This window comes from the organism of the source record quoted next, unplaced genomic scaffold (assembly GCF_019419815.1).
Source record: "Pyrus x bretschneideri cultivar Hongxiangsu unplaced genomic scaffold, Pyrus_bretschneideri_v1 Contig27, whole genome shotgun sequence".
Taxonomy (NCBI): domain Eukaryota; kingdom Viridiplantae; phylum Streptophyta; class Magnoliopsida; order Rosales; family Rosaceae; genus Pyrus; species Pyrus x bretschneideri.
In genome coordinates this window covers 5346470-5365507 of record NW_025999579.1, presented here as the reverse complement: position 1 = coordinate 5365507, position 19038 = coordinate 5346470, and the positions used below count along the sequence as shown (strand labels likewise).

Sequence of the window (19038 nt, the reverse complement as noted above, 5' to 3'; positions counted from 1 at the left end):
ATTTGAAACCAATACAGTGTACATTCAGTTCAGCGAACAAAAATCCCAAAACAAGTTCGCAGAAACTTAAATTCTCAATCACAATGCAACCAAAAAAATGGTCCGAATCAAATTAGTAGGGCCTATACCGGGATGCAGATTCAGCACTTTCATCTTCTCATATAACTCACTACAACAAGCAAACAATGACTCTGTTAAACCCATAAGTAATCCCCCAAATGATATACCAATATGAGAAGTTCAACTTGGTTCACAATTCAGAGTCCCGAGCCGAATATCCCAAGTCACAAACAAATGTTCCAAAACAAGTCCTTCGAATTAAAAATATCAACCAAAAAAGCCGAAGAAGGATTGGTCCGACAAATCTTACTCAAAGGCCATTAACAGGACCAATATTACTTGACCACTCATATAAATTACACCCGAAAGCAACCAGCAATCCATTGATTTCGACATAAACTTCATATCATACGGCAATAATAAACTCAAGCAACAAATTAAAATGCAATAAACAATCGATAAATAGCAAAACTGTTTTGCTTGGAACACCAAAATATAATATATCATGTCAAAAAAAGCACAAATCCATCCATGTCTCAAATCGAAGATCCGATTAAACACCAAATCCGTTAACGCATACTTCAAAAGTGCTTCCAACTAAAGTGCTTAACTTGACAGTTGCTACTTTCGTTTAACTAACAAAAACACAAACCGAAATGAAATCGATCCAAATCAATCGACGTTCTGCATGATATCCTCGGCAGTGAACTTGGTGCCCTTGTCCTTGTCAGCGGCGGCGCGGCCCTTGGCCTTGCGGTCGAGCAGAGACTTGCGGTCCTTGTCGAGGCGGAGCTTTGTGATGACGACCTTGGAGGGGTTGATGCCGACATTGACGGTGGAACCGTTCACCTTCTCCCGGGTGATCCGCTCGATGTGGATGACCCACTTGCGACGGTAAACCTGGACAACCTTGCCCTCACGTCCCTTGTAGGTCCCACGCACGACCTGGACCTCGTCGTCCTTGCGCACAGGCATCGATCGGACGTTGTACTTGGAGCGGAGGTCGGTGGAGAGGGGCGCGCTCATCAGCACCCGCCGCACGCTGGACGGCGCGGTGAAGTGAGCCTTGCGGTTCTTCCGCCGGGAGCTGGTGACGCGGGGATTGTACTTCATTTCTGCTTGCTCTGCTCTGCTAGGGTTTTCGGCTAGGGTTTGATTTTTCCGCAGGTCTTTGAAGGTTGGGTTTATAAACAGAAGCGTTTGAATGGAAGGCCCGCTTTCGGCTGCGGCTTGGGCTTAGAACTTGCCCTTCAACCTCAAAATGCATCTCCATCGGGCCAAATTCAAGAGGGCAACTGGTGGGCCATGCAAAGCCCGTCTAAATGTCCCAGCAATTTAAATCCAGTCTTGTGCCAGTGGGTAAGGTTGATGTCAGCATGAAGTTAGTTATGATAGATTTCTTTTGTGTCTGGCGCGTGTAATACACGCGCAAGGGGAGAGTGGGCAGCTCCAACATAAGAGCCCAACTGCTCTAGGACCTGGCGCGATGAAAGTCGTCGGATGTCCAAACTTGATGATCTGAACTATTGGATTTCCAATGGTAGAAAAATGAAAAAAAAATTCCATTGTGACACGTGACATGTTTTGGTGTGTCTAATTTTAAATGACTGGAGAAATCAACAATCGAGATTAATCCAACAGCAAAAAATAGAAAGAAAATTATTTATTTTCTTCTTATAATCTATAAATACCCAACCATCTTCTTCATTCCCCACACCACACCACAACTCATTATTTAGTTTTACTATAATCTCCTATATTCGTTTTCCACTTTTCAAATCATTTTTTATCGCATTAGGTGTCCGCTTTCATGTTGGGCAGTATGGGTCGGAGAAGGGCTATCACTCAAGTAAGTGAGAAGGCTAATTGGTCGATCGCGGAAGACGTTGCTTTCCTTGATCGTTAGGTGCGTGTTAGAAGACATAAAAAAATAAATATTTAGAAATAGTAATTGTCTTTACCCTTGCCTTTACCGAAGCCTTTGCCAAGCAAGGGGTGGAACTACACAAAGACAATCACTTTTCAGAGGACAATTTACATACCCTTGCGCTCCCAAAACAAGTGGACTTGCTCTTATGAACTTGCTTTGGGCCCAAAGACAGATGGATGTACGTTAATTATTATTATTTTAACGGGATGATATCAACATAGTCAATCATTTAATCTCATTGGCTAAATCTTAACTGCTCAACCGTAAAAAATAATGTGCGAGAGAGAATACCAACGGGTGGAAAATCCAAACACGAATACTATTGGCAAAATTAACGTGCATGTACAATGCAACTCGTTTCACTTGTTAAGACTTACAAGAGATTGCGAAATTTTATGGCGCTTAGATGATTAAAATAATTGGAAAAAAAAAAGGATTAATTTATGTTGGTTAGATTCCGAAATTGTATGGAGCTTGGATGAATAAACTGATTGGAAAAGAGAGAATATTTAATCAAATTAATGGAGATTACATAGTGATTTGGAAGTGATATGATGAAAGTAAGGGTCACTGCCTAGGATAAGACTCAACCTTTACAGATTGTTAATCACGGCTTATAGGTTTGTCTCAAAACATAAAATACACATACAGCATGCAGCATTTGTGGTTGGGTTTTACGCGAAAAACACAATGCTAAGTGAAAACTTTAAAATGACATGATCTGTTTAAAATGTAAAATTGGAGTGAAACGTGGACGAAAATATGTGGTTTTTCTATTTTCTTGATTAGTACGTACTTTTCTTTTAGTTATATTTTTATAGGATGTCTGATTCGTCCTTGCACTTGAGATCCTCGTTTCAACTTTCTTGTACACCAATATCATTTACATGGTGCTTAGTTTATTATTGGTCCCATAATATATGAATAGTGCTAGTCATCATATATGTATATATGTACAACACATGATCTACGATTTTAGTTTGATTCTAGAAAACAAAAGGGTTCAACAAGATTAACAAAAAGCCTCTTCATTTTGTCTCCTAAAATTGCCCATCAAATTGCACCTTCTTCTCTCTCTCGAGTCTGTCTGCACCATTCCCTCGATATTATCTTGCTTGTAAAACTTCCTCCTCCACAACCATCCCGGTCGGGCAGCTCCTGTCTTCCTCCGTCATGGCTTCGGTAAATCATTTTCTTCCATTAATTTCATCCTCTTTTTTCATTCTTTAATTTCCCTCTTTTTTCTTTATGCATATGCATATATATTTGGAAATTTAGGGTTACGGATTGGGATATAATTTGCATATTTTGACCGGATTCTGTTCTTTTCCATTTTCTTATGTGAGTTCTTGAAAATTTCGTAGGACAGAAAAGATCAAGGAGAATATTGGATATTTTTAGGTTGTACTTAGTTTTGTAGGAATTCAAGGTTTTCATTTGTAATGTACTAAGGGCCATGCATATTCTTCCTATAATTCCTAGCGTTGCAATGTATCATGTATGACTGGAAACGTATGCATGGAGAAACTTCCGTCGAGCCATTCTTTTCGTTTTTCCTTTTCAACGCAAAATCATTGCCCCAAATTGATTTAATGATACCGATCATAATGTGAAACTCCTTACATGTTTCGATTGCAATTGCAATATTACAGTCTAGTTTGTTCATGATTCTTTCCTTAAGTTTATTGATTAGCACATCAGCAAGATAAATAGTAAATTCTAAGTCCCGACACTGTTGTTTAATGGCGCGCATACATGCAATTATGCAAGAAACGCAAAGGATTGATGTGGAGGGAAGGTGAAGGTTAGAGAAAATAAGGAGGTGAAGAATGGACGGATATATGTGACGACATTTTGGTTTGGTTTCATCATCAAAACCATGTTTTCCGTCCTAATTTACAGACCGATAGGATGTATGTATGTGTATGTGTGCACGCGTGTGCATCTGTGTATATATAACCGACTAACAGGCAACAAAACATCAAGATTAGGCAAATCATCTAGCTAGTTTAGTGTAGCAGATACTAATGGGAGCTTGTTTTTTCAATATTTCAGCAGGATAAAGGTCGGCCGCTGCCGAAGTTCGGGGAATGGGACGTAAATAACCCAGCTTCAGCTGAAGGATTTACTGTTATTTTCAACAAGGCCAGAGATGAGAAGAAGACAAGTGCGGCTCAAGTGAAGATCGTCACCCCGCGAAAAAATGACGGCAGCCTAAGAAATGGTGCTGGATACAACACTGTCAATGAGCACTATCCCAAGTATCCTCCCCCAAAGGTAACAAACCATAGAGAAGCTGCTCATGAAATTTGAAATTTATATATGCTTCTGTTTGTATAGCCTGTTTGGAAGTGCTTCTTAGCTAAAAACGTTTTCAAATAACCAAACTTCTAATAACATTTGGCAGATGAAGTTAACAGTGCTTATGGGTTTTCAAGAGGCCATTTGGAAATGCTTATTTAAAAATGCATGTCTGCTCTTAAGCAATTCTTCTGTTAGGAGCACACTAAAATATTCAATAAAATTTTAAGCGTTTACAAAGTGCTTTATAATGAATACACATAACAAGTGTCGCCTCTAGAAAGCATTTGAAGTGTTTTTTCTGAATCCATAAGTACTATTAGCTTTTTTTGTCAAACATGATCGAAAGAACTTTTGGTGATCTAAAAGCGCTTTGAGTTATTTAAAAGCACTTTCATTTAGACCATAAAAGCACTTTTAAGTACTTTTTTTCAAAAGCGTAAGTGCTTTTTAAATGATCACTCAATGTCATTGATGACTCTATTTCGGATGGAATATTGCAGAAGAAATGGTTTTGCTGTGGCTGAACGAATCCACAACTGCTTATGGGGACGAGGTGATAATGCAAAAATAATAGAGTGGGACTGGGAGGAGCTACAAACAACTTAAAGACAATCTTGTGCCGGGGAAAGATGTGGAACACCAAATCTCTCATATATATATAAAGAAAAGTTTTTTTTTTTTTTTTTTCACTTCTGCATTAATTCTTTTGCCTTTCTATATCATAGGGATTTGACAAGAAAAATAGGGTGCCGATTATCGACTGTCTGACGCAACGACACTCTTCCTCCTTAATATATATATATATATATATATATGTTTTGTTGCATATACGTGTAATGTAGAATGAAAAAAAAAGATTGGTGAACATAAAAATTTGTAATATATGTAGAATTTTGTGGTTCTGTGTTTGATAATTGGGCACAAGAACATCACTTTATATATATACACACATGCGCGCGCGCGCACACACATATATATATATATATATATTATCATCTAAAAAGAGTAAAATATATTTAATATATTACCTGGAGTTTACTGCTCAGTTTTGTTGTTAGGTTTGCAGCAGTTGCTTCTTGCTTGTTGCAGGACCTTACCTTGTATCGTTCCCATCATCCCACTCCCCCAGTCAAAGGGCTCGTTTGGCACCAAAGATTGGATTTGATTTGATAACTTAGTAGACTCAAGGTGTGTTGAAAAACAGAAACAAATAGAGGAATTTTGTCCAAGTTAAAAGTAGAAGATGAAAAGCAGAATGAAAACCAAAATGGTAGGTATATCGACCAAAAAAATGGTAGGATATCAACATCTCTCGAGACTCATCCTTCTAATCAACAGTCCTTAGATGAAAAATCATTCACATCTACTTTCATTTCTTACTCCAACATACCTTGAAGATGACACAAGTTATCAAATCTAATTCTAGGTGCCAAACAAGAAGGTCTGACGAATTAACTTCTGGAGGAGGTACATACAGAAGTTTCAGTCAAACCTTGTTAATTCTTCGTGTGTTCTCTTTTGTTTAAAAAAATGTTATAAGTTCATCCAACAGCTTTCCCTTGAGAGAAAGTCAAGCATAATTGGGGGTTGTTTTTGAAAACATAATCACTTTTGTTAGGTAAGGATTATCCAACAAGCAAATCGAAGATAATTGGGAAGTGACCATAACCACAAAGCAAAGTTGAGAGGATACTCAATGAATTCAACTCATATTTTCCAGTAAAATTACATCAAACACGAAACATTTCCGGCTTCCAACAAACAAATCGAAGATAATTGGGAACTGACCATAACCACAAAGCAAAGCTGAGAGGATACTCCCCGAAATTATCTTGTATTTTCTAGGTAAGATTACATCAAACACGAAATATTTATATTTCCGGCTTCCACTAAGTTCTCACATCTGAAAAGCCGGTGGCAGCTAGGGGAGAAGGTTTGATACATTTCCAAGACTCAATAACAAAGCGATTTCACGTCCTTGGCGACAAGAATCCACTGCTCTAGTTGGCATTTCGTGCAAAACGCATTACTCAGGCTGTTGCCATCAGTTCCACTTCTACTTCCAGATGACCGTACCCCATTTGCAGTTTCCGAGTCACAGAAAGGAATCCGATAATGACGGATGGTCAAATATACAGGTTGGCCCAGAACTGCAAACGCCAAAGCGGCTGTACTCTGTGCAAATGTTCTGACCCTGGATTGGAAACAAATTTAGGATGAAGGTCTATGCAATTGATGACATGCAATAACGAAGCACAATAACTGACCAAACCGAGTATTTCATATAGGAGAGGCAAGAGAGGAACTGTCAGTTAAGAATCCTTCTATGTTGAAAGAGATGTATCCATAACTTTCACCATAAATTATCTTTCGCAAGGTCAAATTATCTATTATAAAGTTGACGAGGGATTTGACTGTAGCTTAGCTATAGCCAAATCTTTGCCCCTCAATTTCACGCTATTTACAACAAAGCCATCAGATTCGGGCAGATATTGGGGCTGGGTGCGTTTGAGACGGATTGTGATGGGTTTAGGTTTGTTGTCATTCAGTGAGGGTTTCGGGGATAGGAGGCCATGCCTCCTCTAACACGCCGGATGCGTATTGGAGGTACAGCGACGACTGGCAACTGCGCCATCGGCGATGAATATAGCCGTCGGAAAGCGTCCTCGCTCCGATTGCGGTATGTTGGATTCCTTGAATTCCTTTTCTTTGGGTTTCCTCTCTCATTTTTGCGTTTGTTTGGGGTGGGATCTAGGTTTTCTCTGCATTGCTTAAATTTTGCATTTTTTTTTTCTGGATTTCAATTAAGAAATGAATAAATTCGGGGGTTTCTGATTTCATATTTCGTTGTTTATATGCTGGAATTACAGGACAAGGAGTTGGACCCTGGATCGAACGACTTTCCGGGTTAGTAACTTTTATAATATGCTGAGTTTTTATTCAATGATTGTTTTTTTTTTTTTTTATCGTACTCTCCCTCGGTCTAATTTCGCCCATATGCGCACACACAATCACAATAAGATTGGGTTCGGGTTTAGATATTTATATTTTTTTGATATTGAAAATTGCATTTTCTTCAGATTAATCCCAGAGCAGGTACCATGTGGATTTTTTTTTTAAATTTATTTACTAATTTTAACTTTGGCTTTTAAGTTTGAGTTCTGGTTTTTAATATTTATATTTCTGTACAAATTTGATGCTATGAAAGGGTTTGATGATTTATGATGATTTCAATGACAACTGTTTCTTTTCCAGAAGATGATTGCTTTTTGTACTAAGAATTGGGAAGCCTTCTTCACCTGCTATAACTTCTATGTTTTGGTTTGTTATGAAATGAATTCCCTTCTACCGTAAAAAAAAAATGGTACAATGTTATCAAATTCGATTTTTCTAATCATTCGAATGCTGGGAATGGTGGGGTTTCTTACGGTTAAATCTTCGCATGTATTTTTTTTTTTTTTTTTGTCTTTCTAATTTTCTGATTTTCAGTTTTATCTTTTTTTCTTTCTCAATTATACCACGATATTGTTTAATGCATAGACAAATAAATGATTCAAAAAATGGGTGTACCAAGAGAAACAAAAAAATGTTGGATTGTCTGCAAAGCGCTGAACCAAAGAGAGGACTATAATGTGTAAATATAATTGGTTATTCAAATACGAACTTCTTTGCTTGATTGCTAGAATTTCAGTATAAATCAGATATGGTTAGATGTTATAGATGTTCAAACTCAAACAAGTTATTGTATTGGCATGTTGTAAATTTTTTAATTCGAATGTCTAATATTTAAATGTTTTTATTTTTTTTATTTTTTAACCAATTAAAACAAGTCAATTTGCTACTTTTTCACTGCAAGTTTGTAAACATTTACATACTGCAAAACTTACATTTTGATATATAGACACACTTTCTTTCTAACAATATGTATGCTTTTGCTCCAGGTTTACAAGAATGAGCATTGTCCTGATACGTGACTTGAAGCCTCTTAGAAACGATATGAAGATCATAGTTGGAATATGCCGAATTTGGAGAACAAAAATGTTTTGACGTCAGAATCAGTTCAATACTTACAAGCGTAATAATGTATGTTTGATACAAGCGTTTTCGCTATGGGTTTTTAGGTGTACTATTTGTTTCATTGAATTCCTGTATGTCCTGTATGTTTGGGAAAATTGGAAATGAATGTCGGGAACGGTTCAATCTCCACATCAACTAATTCAGCTCAATCTCTTTCAAACATTGTTTGGAGTCGTTCAATTGCATGTCGTAGTTATTTCTGAGGGTGGAGAAATTTTTGAATTAATCTGTGAATTTGTGGAGTGGAATGAAACCATAGGCTTTTGTAATACAATTGGAAATGAAAATTATTTTAATTATGTAATATGATGATCTCTTAATTTGCTTTTGCAGATCTTCTTTGGTTCCTGTGCTAGCTCTCTTGTGTCTCCATCTCCAAATAATGATATCCAATGTGTCAATCTAATCTTTTTTGTGTATGGATAGGCAAAAGTTTTACATTTTTTGAATTTCAATTTGAAGTTAGCTTTTTTTTTTCTTTTTTTCTTTTGTTTTTTTTTTTTTTGGGTTAACGTTAGTTGGGACGATGAGCCTAGAACTGCATTAGTTCCTTTACTGAATGGAACAATACAATTAGTAGATAGTAATTCATATAATAATTTTAAATATCTAGATAATTGATGTTTCGTTTTTTAATTGTAATTTTGGTTTAATTTGCCATTTTATGGTGTTTTGTTTAAATGCATATTACAATCAATGATATTGATATTGGTTTATTCTCTATAATCACTTTCTTGGTTGTCTATAAGCTTTGGATAGAAAAGAATTAAGTGAAAATGCATTGATTTTGGTTTTATTTTTCCTGATTTCTTTAACATGTGTATGGAAACATAGTTTTATGTCTCATATCCATTTTCGCACTGGTTTACGGGTGCAGGTTGAAACTGTGGCTCAGTTTGGGGTAATCTTTCCTCCCTCCCTCCCTCCCTCCCTCCCTCCCTGTGCAGTTTTGATATGCTTATAACTAAGTAAAAATAGTCAAATTCACCCCTTCATTATTGTAGCTTCGAGTTGTTCAAGCGGTTGCTGTTCCTGGAGGGCTACCACAAATCTTCCTATTTATGTGCCTGTGTAGCATTACCACATCAGTATGTCTACTAATGTTCTTTAGAATTTCTGGCTATTGAAGAATCCATTTAGAACTAGAACATAGAGCTGTGATAAGTTTATGTATACCACATGAAGATGGAGTAGAATACATTTCTTTTATCCTCCTGCATCTTGACACTCTTATTCTTTCTATGTTCAATCATACAAGTAATTTGTAATTAGTTTAGTATATCTGGTACATGTAAGTTTGCACTTCCGATAATTTTTCTCGACATCAGTGTTTTACGCTAAATGTTCTGTTAATGTAGACTGTGTTATAGATGTTTCTCATTCTCAATGCCGTAGTTGTGATTGGAAGCCCATAAACCTACCTCATGCATGCCCACATTCGCACAGCTTTGCACCCACATTCACTCCTATTATCCTTTTTCTTGGATGCATAGTATTCACAGGTCACATAGTTTTTTCTTTTGGCACTAGGTGTTGAAATTTTTTATGGAATTTCATTGATGCAAATATTGTGTCTTATTTTGGGCATTACCGTATTACGGGAAGATGAAGTCTATTTGGATAAGAGTAAATTGATTGTGTTTTAATTTTTCTTTAATTCAGATAAACATGTTCAATTTTTTCGGTTTGATTTAAAGGAATTTCTTACACAAAAAAGTTATGGTTTTCTGATTCGTTTTTTGGGTTGTTTATGTGGACGGTTTTGTTTTCGTCAAATTTGTGGCTTTTGTGATTGGAGATTTGTACATACATTGAAATTTAGTTTTTCTGATTTCAGCTCTCATTCGGATCCTGACACTTGCTCATCATTAAAATCATTTTTTTATGCTGTTCTTTTCCAAGCACAGTTGCAGATCCACAAGGCATCAAGGTATGTCATTTAAGCATATATTGTACATGCGTGTATTGCGTTAACATGTGTGAGTGTGAATATGTTTTATTCTGGGTTGATTTAGTTAATGAGGTTTTTTTTAATTTCAGATTAATTTGGCTCCTGTTAAACAGATCGGACGTCAGAAGAGTGGAACCAGTGGTGTTTGAAAAAGGTTGGTTTTTCAATTTTTTTAATTTGTGCCCTTTTAGTTGTTTGAATGAACTTTTTATGATGTAAATCAAGCTAAATTGAATAGCTGTGTTTGTATATTGTATTTGGTTGCAAAAAGATTTCAGTTCCAATATTATTCCATCAGTTCATCAAAAAATGTTTGAATATGCACATTGGCCCAAAAGAAAATAACTTAGAACTTAAAAACCAACCCACTTTCTGTGCTACTTGTATCACAAAGTGAAAAACCTTTTTGAGATCATAATCCATAGTTACAAATTCTGTATAAAAAGAACAGTTCGAAGAAGAGTGAACTTACTGGTCTTAAGGGGAGGCCCCTGTCACTGGGTGCACATGAGGGGGTCGCTGCAGTCTGATTTTTTGGATGGTGATATTGGCAATTAGATTTATTAACACAATCCCCTGTTTGAGTGAAATAGAAGCAAACAGGTTGACCAGGTCGTTCTGGAAATTCTTCAGCTTGCGTCTGCTGTGCATATTGTCCGCAGTAGTTGGTTTCGGTCACCGAGTTGTTCATAACATATGGTGGAGGTGCAGGTGCCGGCATGCTTCTATGAACAGATGGTGGAGGTGCTGGCATGCTTCTATGTGGTAGATGTGCTGGAGCCTAAACATGTTTTGGCCAATACAAAATTAAAGAGAAAAGCATATTTTTGAAAATGCAAACGAGATCAGCAGTAATTCTATAAATTCCACACAAAAAAAAAAAAAAAAAAAAAAGAGGGGCTACTCTTACTTATATCCACAAACTAATACCGAACCCAAATAAGAAGTCTAGAGGTACCGATGTGAAAACGTAAGCATATTACCACAACTGATGCAGACAACAATTTGTTATCAATATTCCAAACTTCAAGATTTTAACTTCTTTACAAATAATATTAGAATATCACATTAAGTCCTTAATGTAGGACCATATTATTAGTTTTATGAGCCGAACACGAATAAAAAGGGCATGAGAAAGAAAAGAAAAAGAGGTCAAAACACAAAAAGATCCGACTATTATCCCAAAAGAGACGGTAATTCGCATATCAAAAAGTGATGAGAATTAATTAAATTTTAAACCCAAGACTATAACAAGGGAGCGATGGCTAAAGTACCTGATAACCATTCCATTCCGTAGCTTCAGAATTAATCCCTTGAGAATTTGGAAGACCTTGTAATGATGCAGCCCTACCATTACCATACGCAGATTGCGGACGAGATTCTCCGGCAGCTGTAGGATCAGGGTGGTTAAACTTGCAGTTTGTTTCGTACTTGCAGGACGCAGTTTGCATATAGTAGGAACAATCTTTCTCCCCCTGTAATACGTTAAAACAATTATTCAGCGACCATATGGACACATTAAATTGGTCCAACAGAACAAGAAAATAAGCAAAGATGATCCTTAACATCAAGAATAGACAGATAATAATTCCTCAAATTTTTGCAGATCAAATCTAGAGCTTATACCGGACGAATTGGCAGGCCCAAAAAGTTAAATTCCAGAGCTGCAGCTACAGAAGGTACCCCTATACGTCGTCCTGGGCTGATGTAATACTGCAACAAGCTTAAGTGTCATATTAAGATTGTGAAACTGTTACTAGGCCACCAAGTACGTTGCACAGAATTGAATACAAGGGCACAAAGGGAAAGAAATGTCAATGATATTTAAAAACAAAATTGTAACAACATACAATTGTCAAAACACATCGACTATAAGTTGATCAAGTTCAAGACCCTCATCATTCTTTAGTTAGCTACAAGATGAAAAAGGTTTAAGCTTGTATATTCACTAGTGCATTCTAACCTACTAGCTTTCATATAACCATATCAAGAAACCCCATCGTCAAAACACAAGATAGTACTTCAAATCAAATATGTGAAGTAAAAAACTTAATGATGTAAAACATGAAAACCAAGCAATTGCAGTAAAAAACAGAACTTCGGATAGATAATAACCTTGCTTTCAGTCTGGTCTTGCTTCTCTTTCAACTCTTCCAACTCTTCCCTCTGCTTTGCCTTGTCCTTAGACACCTTCAAATCAATATGATAAAGTTCAAAACACCAAGAAACACAAAGTGAGCACCAACAACACAAATATTTCCTGCAATCATACAAGGCTAGACGCATTTATGTCTCACAGAAAATTGGCACAAAAGAATGAGAAAATAAGCAAAGATAAAATCTTAAATCTTCAAAATCATGAATAGATAGATATTCATTCCTCAAATTTTTGCAGATCAAATCTAGAGCTTATACTGGACGAATTGGCAAGCCCGAAAAGTTAAGTTCCAGAGCTGGAGCTACAGAAGGTACCCCTATACGTCGTCCTGGGATGATGTAATACTACAACACGCTTAAGTGCTATATTAAGATCGTGAAAACTGTTACTAGGCCACCAAGTACGTTGCACAGAATTGAATACGAGGGTACAAAGGGAAAGAAATGTCAATGATATTTAAAAACATAATTGTAATCCTATATAAAAAGGGAAAATGTAATGTAACAGCATACAATTGTCAAAACACATCGACTATAAGTTGATCACGTACAAGACCCTCATCATTCCATAGTTAGCTACAAGATGAAAAAGGTTTAAGCTTGTATATTCACTAGTGCATTCTAACCTACAAGCTTTCTGATAACCATATTGAGAAACCCCATCGTCAAAACACAAGATAGTACTTGAAATCAAATATGTGAAGTAAAACAAAACTTAATGATGTAAAACATGAAAACCAAGCAATTGCAGTTAAAAACAGAACTTTGGATAGATAATAACCTTGCTTTCGGTCTGCTCTTGCTTCTCTTCCAACTCTTCCAACTCTTCCCTCTGCTTTGCCTTGTCCTTTGACACCTTCAAATCAATATGATAAAGTTCAATACACCAAGAAACACAAAGTGAGCACCAACAACACAAATATTTCCTGCAATCATACAAGGACAGATGCATTTATGTCTCACAGAAAATTGGTCCAACAGAATACGAAAATAAGCCAAGACAAAATCTTAAATCTTAAACATCATGAATAGATAGATATTCATTCCTCAAATTTTTGCAGATCAAATCTAGAGCTTATACTGGCCGAAATGGCAAGCTCGAAAAGTTAAGTTCCAGAGCTGGAGCTACAGAAGGTACCCCTATACGTCGTCCTGGTCTGATGTAATACTGCAACAAGCTTAAGTGTTATACTAAGATCGTGAAAACTGTTGCTAGGCCACCACGTACGTTGCACAGAATTCAATACGAGGGTACAAAGGGAAAGAAATGTCATTGACATTTAAAAACATAATCGTAATCCTGTATAAAAAGGAAAACGTAATTGTAATGTAAAAGCATACAATTGTCAAAACACATCGACTATAAATTGATCACGTTCAAGACCGTCATCATTCCATAGTTAGCTACAAGATCAAAAAGGTTTAAGCTTGTATATTCACTAGTGCATTCTAACCTACTAGCTTTTAGATAACCATATTGAGAAACCCCATCATCAAAATACAAGATAGTAATTGTAATCAAATATGTGAAGTAAAACAAAACTTAATGATGTAAAACATGAAAACCAAGCAATTCCAGTAAAAACCAGAACTTCGGATAGATAATAACCTTTCTTTCGGTCTGGTCTTGCTTCTCTTCCAACTCTTCCCTTTGCTTTGCCTTGACCTTAGACACCTTCAAATCAATATGATAAAGTTCAAAACACCAAGAAACACAAAGTGAGCACCAACAACACAAATATTTCCTGCAATCATACAAGGCCAGATGCATTTATGTCTCATAGAAAATTGGTCCAACAGAATAAGAAAATAAGCCAAGATAAAATCTTAAATCTTAAACATCATGAATAGATAGATATTCATTCCTCAAATTTTTGCACATCAAATCTAGAGCTTATACTGGACGAATTGCCAAGTCCGAAAAGTTAAGTTCCAGAGCTCGAACTACAGATGGTACCCTTATACGTCATCCTGGGCTGATGTAATACTGCAACAAGCTTAATTGTTATATTAAGATCGTGAAAACTGTTACTAGGCCACCAAGTACGTTGCACAGAATTGAATACAAGGGTACAAAGGGAAAGAAATGTCAATCATATTTAAAAACATAATTGTAATCCTGTATAAAAAAGGAAAATGTAATGTAACAGCATACAATTGTCAAAACACATAGACTATAAGTCGATCACGTTCAAGACCCTCATCATTCTATAGTTAGCTACAAGATGAAAAAGGTTTAAGCTTGTATATTCACTAGTGCATTCTAACCTACCAGCTTTCAAATAACCATATCGATAAACCCCATCATCAAAACACAAGATAGTACTTCAAAACAAATATGTGAAGTAAAACAAAACTTAATGATGTAAAACAGGAAAACCAAGAATTTGCAGTAAAAAACAGAACTTTGGATAGATAATAACCTTGCTTTCGGTCTGTTCTTGCTTCTCTTCCAACTCTTCCCTCTGCTTTGCCTTGTCCTTAGACACCTTCAAATCAATATGATAAAGTTCAAAACACCAAGAAACACAAAGTGAGCACCAACAACACAAATATTTCCTGCAATCATACAACGCCAGATGCATTTATGTCTCACAGAAAATTGGTCCAACAGAATAAGAAAATAAGCCAAGATAAAATCTTAAATCTTAAACATCATGAATATATAGATATTCATTCCTCAAATTTTTGCAGATCAAATCTAGAGCTTCTACCGGACGAATTGGGGAGTCCGAAAAGTTAAGTTTGAGAGCTGGAGCTACAGATGGTACCCCTATACGTCGTCCTGGGCTAATGTAATACTGCAACAAGATTAAGTGTTATATTACGATCGTGAAAAATGTTACTAGGCCACCAAGTACGTTGCACAGAATTGAATACAAGGGTACAAAAGGAAAGAAATGTCAATGATACTTAAAAACATAATTGTAATCCTGTATGTAAAAGGAAAATGTAATGTAACAGCATACAATTGTCAAAACACATCGACTATAAGTTTATCACGTTCAAGACCCTCATCATTCTATAGTTAGCTACAAGATGAGAAAGGTTTAAGCTTGTATATTCACTAGTGCATTCTAACGTACTAGCTTTCAGATAACCATATTGAGAAACCCCATCATCAAAATACAAGATAGTACTTGAAATCAAATATGTGAAGAAAAACAAAACTTAATGATGTAAAACATGAAAACCAAGCAATTGCAGTGAAAAACAGAACTTTGGATAGATAATAACCTTGCTTTCGGTCTGATCTTGCTTCTCTTCCAAATCTTCCAACCCTTCCCTCTGCTTTGCCTCGTCCTTAGACACCTTCAAATCAATATGATAAAGTTCAACACACCAAGAAACACAAAGTGAGCACCAACAACACAAATATTTCTTGCAATCATACAAGGCCAGATGCATTTATGTGTCACAGAAAATTGGTCCAACAGAATAAGAAAATAAGCCAAGACAAAATCTTAAATCTTAAACATCATGAATAGATAGATATTCATTCCTCAATTTTTTGCACATGAAATCTAGAGCTTATACTGGCTGAAATGGCAGGCCCGAAAAGTTAAGTTCCAGAGCTGGAGCTGCAGAAGGTACCCCTATACGTCGTCCTGGTCTGATGTAATACTGCAACAAGCTTAAGTGTTATACTAAGATCGTGAAAACTGTTGCTAGGCCACCACGGTCGTTGCACAGAATTCAATACGAGGGTACAAAGGGAAAGAAATGTCATTGACATTTAAAAACATAATTGTAATCCTGTATAAAAAGGATAACGTAATTGTAATGTAACAGCATACAATTGCCAAACACATCGACTATAAATTGATCACGTTCAAGACCGTCATCATTCCATAGTTAGCTACAAGATCAAAAAGGTTTAAGCTTGTATATTCACTAGTGCATTCTAACCAACTAGCTTTTAGATAACCATATTGAGAAACCCCATCATCAAAATACAAGATAGTACTTGAAATCAAATATGTGAAGTAAAACAAAACTTAATGATGTAAAACATCAAAACCAAGCAATTCCAGTAAAAACCAGAACTTCGGATAGATAATAACCTTGCTTTCGGTCTGGAATTGCTTCTCTTCCAACTTTTCCCTCTGCTTTGCCTTGGCCTTAGACACCTTCAAATCAATATGATGAAGTTCAAAACACCAAGAAGCACAAAGTGAGCACAAACAACACAAATATTTCCTGCAATCATACAAGGCCAGATGCATTTATGTCTTACAGAATATTGGTCCAACAGAATAAGAAAATAAGCAAAGATAAAATCTTAAATCTTAAGCATCATGAATAGATGGATATTCATTCCTCAAATTTTTGCAGATCAAATCTAGAGCTTATACCAGACGAATTGGCAAGTCCGGAAAGTTAAGTTCCAGAGCTGGAGCTACAGAAGGTACCCCTATACGTCGTCCTGGGCTAATGTAATACTGCAACAAGCTTAAGTGTTATATTAAGATCATGAAACTGTTACTGGGCCACCATGTACGTTGCACAGATTTGAATATGAGAGTACAAAGGGAAAGAAACGTCATTGACATTTAAAAACATAATTGTAATCCTGTGTAAAAAAGGAAAATCTGATTGTAACGTAACAGCATACAATTGCCAAAACACATCGACTACAAGTTGATCATGTTCAAGACCCTCGTAAATCTATTGTTAGCTACAAGATAAAAAAGGTTTAAGCTTGTATATTCACTTGTGCATTCTAACCTACTAGCTTTCAGATAACCATATCAAAAAACCCCATCGTCAAAACACATCATACTACTTGAAACCAAATATGCGAAGTAAAACAAAACTTATGGTGCAAAACATGAAAACCAAGCAATTGCAGTAAAAACCAGAACTTTGGATAGATAATAACCTTGCTTTCGGTCTGCTCTTGCTTCTTTTCCAATTCTTCTCTCTGCTTTGCCTTGTCCTTAGACACCTTCAAATCAATTTGATAAAGTTCAAAACTCCAAGAAACACAAAGTGAGCACCAACAACACTAATATTTCTTGCAATCATACAAGGCCAGATGCATTGATGTCTCACAGAAAATTGGTCCAACAGAATAAGAAAATAAGCCAAGACAAAAACTTAAATCTTAAACATCATGAATAGATAGATATTCATTCCTCAAATTTTTGCAGATCAAATCTAGAGCTTATACTGGCCGGAATGGCAGGCCCGAAAAGTTAAGTTCCAGAGCTGGAGCTACAGAAGGTACCCCTTTACGTCGTCCTGGTATGATGTAATACTGCAACAAGCTTAAGTGTTATACTAAGATCGTGAAAACTGTTGCTAGGCCACCATGTACGTTGCACAGAATTCAATACGAGGGTACAAAGGGAAAGAAAAGTCATTGACATTTAAAAACATAATTGTAATCCTGTATAAAAAGGAAAACGTAATTGTAATGTAACAGTATACAATTGTCAAAACACATCGACTATAAATTGATCACGTTCAAGACCCTCATCATTCCATAGTTAGCTACAAGATGAAAAAGGTTTAAGCGTGTATATTCACTAGTGCATTCTAACCTACTAGCTTTTAGATAACCATATTGAGAAACCCCATCATCGAAATACAAGATAGTACTTGAAATCAAATATGTGAAGTAAAACAAAACTTAATGATGTAAAACATCAAAACCAAGCAATTCCAGTAAAAACCAGAACTTTGGATAGATAATAACCTTGCTTTCGCTCTGGTCTTGCTTCTCTTCCAACTCTTCCCTCTGCTTTGCCTTGTCCTTAGACACCTTCAAATCAATATGATAAAAGTTCAAAACACCAAGAAACACAAAGTGAGCACCAACAACACAAATATTTCTTGCAATCATACAAGGCCAGATGCATTTATGTCTCACAGAAAATTGGTCCAACAGAATAAGAAAATAAGCCAAGATAAAATCTTAAATCTTAAACATCATGAATAGATAGATATTCATTCCTCAAATTTTTGCACGTGAAATTTAGAGCTTATACCGGACGAATTGGCAAGTCCGGAAAGTCAAGTTCGAGAGCTGGAGCTACAGATGGTACCCCTATCCGTCGTCCTGGGCTAATGTAATACTGCAACAAGATTAAGTGTTATATTACGATCGTGAAAACTGTTACTAGGCCACCAAGTACATTGCACAGAATTGAATACGAGGGTACAAAAGGAAAGAAATGTCAATGATACTTAAAAACATAATTGTCAAAACACATCGACTATAAGTTCATCACGTTCAAGACCCTCATCATTCTAAAGTTAGCTAGAAGATGAAAAAGGTTTAAGCTTGTATATTCACTAATGCATTCTAACCTACTAGTTTTCAGATAACCATATCGAGAAACCCCATCGTCAAAACACAAGATAGTACTTGAAATCAAATATGTGAAGTAAAACAAAACTTAATGATGTAAAACATGAAAACCAAGCAATTGCAGTGAAAAACAGAACTTTGGATAGATAATAACCTTGCTTTCGGTCTGCTCTTGCTTCTCTTCCAACTCTTCCAACTCTTCCCTTTGCTTTGCCTTGTCCTTAGACACCTTCAAATCAATAT

General features: G+C 36.2%; 3 protein-coding genes and 1 long non-coding RNA gene across 74 annotated transcripts in view; 2 read left to right on the top strand and 2 right to left on the bottom strand.

The window, feature by feature from the left end:
- Window positions 1-534: 534 nt before the first annotated feature.
- On the bottom strand, window positions 535-1193 carry LOC103950071 (60S ribosomal protein L26-1). The gene has a single exon (XM_009361224.3). The coding sequence runs from the start codon at window positions 1171-1173 to the stop codon at window positions 733-735; it is 441 nt and encodes a 146-aa protein (XP_009359499.1). The 5' UTR covers window positions 1174-1193; the 3' UTR covers window positions 535-732.
- Window positions 1194-3901: 2708 nt separating this feature from the next.
- LOC125478999 (protein NOI4-like) lies at window positions 3902-5067 on the top strand. Its single transcript, XM_048587947.1, has 3 exons — window positions 3902-3913; window positions 4025-4267; window positions 4795-5067. Exons 1-3 carry the CDS (start codon window positions 3902-3904, stop codon window positions 4816-4818), a joined length of 279 nt encoding a protein of 92 aa, XP_048443904.1. The 3' UTR covers window positions 4819-5067.
- Window positions 5068-5975: 908 nt separating this feature from the next.
- LOC103950070 (zinc finger CCCH domain-containing protein 67) overlaps window positions 5976-19038 on the bottom strand; it is a 62605-nt gene continuing 49542 nt past the window's right edge. For 6 of the 48 annotated variants that reach the window (XM_048587764.1, XM_048587766.1, XM_048587770.1 and 3 more), the window contains 14 exons: window positions 18181-18246; window positions 17362-17427; window positions 16835-16921; window positions 16544-16609; window positions 15717-15791; window positions 15194-15280; window positions 14903-14968; window positions 14089-14154; window positions 13261-13335; window positions 12438-12512; window positions 11949-12035; window positions 11597-11797; window positions 10795-11103; window positions 5976-6488 (listed from right to left, as the gene is read on the bottom strand). In XM_048587764.1, coding sequence (XP_048443721.1) covers window positions 6390-6488; window positions 10795-11103; window positions 11597-11797; window positions 11949-12035; window positions 12438-12512; window positions 13261-13335; window positions 14089-14154; window positions 14903-14968; window positions 15194-15280; window positions 15717-15791; window positions 16544-16609; window positions 16835-16921; window positions 17362-17427; window positions 18181-18246 — 1425 coding nt within the window. In that variant the 3' untranslated portion in view covers window positions 5976-6389. Of the gene's footprint in view, window positions 6489-10794; window positions 11104-11596; window positions 11798-11948; window positions 12036-12437; window positions 12513-13260; window positions 13336-14088; window positions 14155-14902; window positions 14969-15193; window positions 15281-15716; window positions 15792-16543; window positions 16610-16834; window positions 16922-17361; window positions 17428-18180; window positions 18247-18949; window positions 19025-19038 lie in introns of all 48 variants that reach the window. The other 42 variants (XM_048587767.1, XM_048587769.1, XM_048587773.1 and 39 more) reach the window with 23 other exon arrangements.
- The window catches only part of LOC103950069, a 28136-nt gene continuing 15616 nt past the window's right edge, over window positions 6519-19038 (top strand). For 2 of the 24 annotated variants that reach the window (XR_007259689.1, XR_007259692.1), the window contains exons 1-5: window positions 6521-7201; window positions 8236-9272; window positions 9376-9459; window positions 10209-10301; window positions 10412-10476. This is a non-coding gene — a long non-coding RNA (uncharacterized LOC103950069). Of the gene's footprint in view, window positions 7202-8235; window positions 9273-9375; window positions 9460-10208; window positions 10351-10411; window positions 10609-11928; window positions 12031-12717; window positions 13254-16814; window positions 16830-19038 lie in introns of those variants that run through there. The other 22 variants (XR_007259690.1, XR_007259687.1, XR_007259703.1 and 19 more) reach the window with 19 other exon arrangements.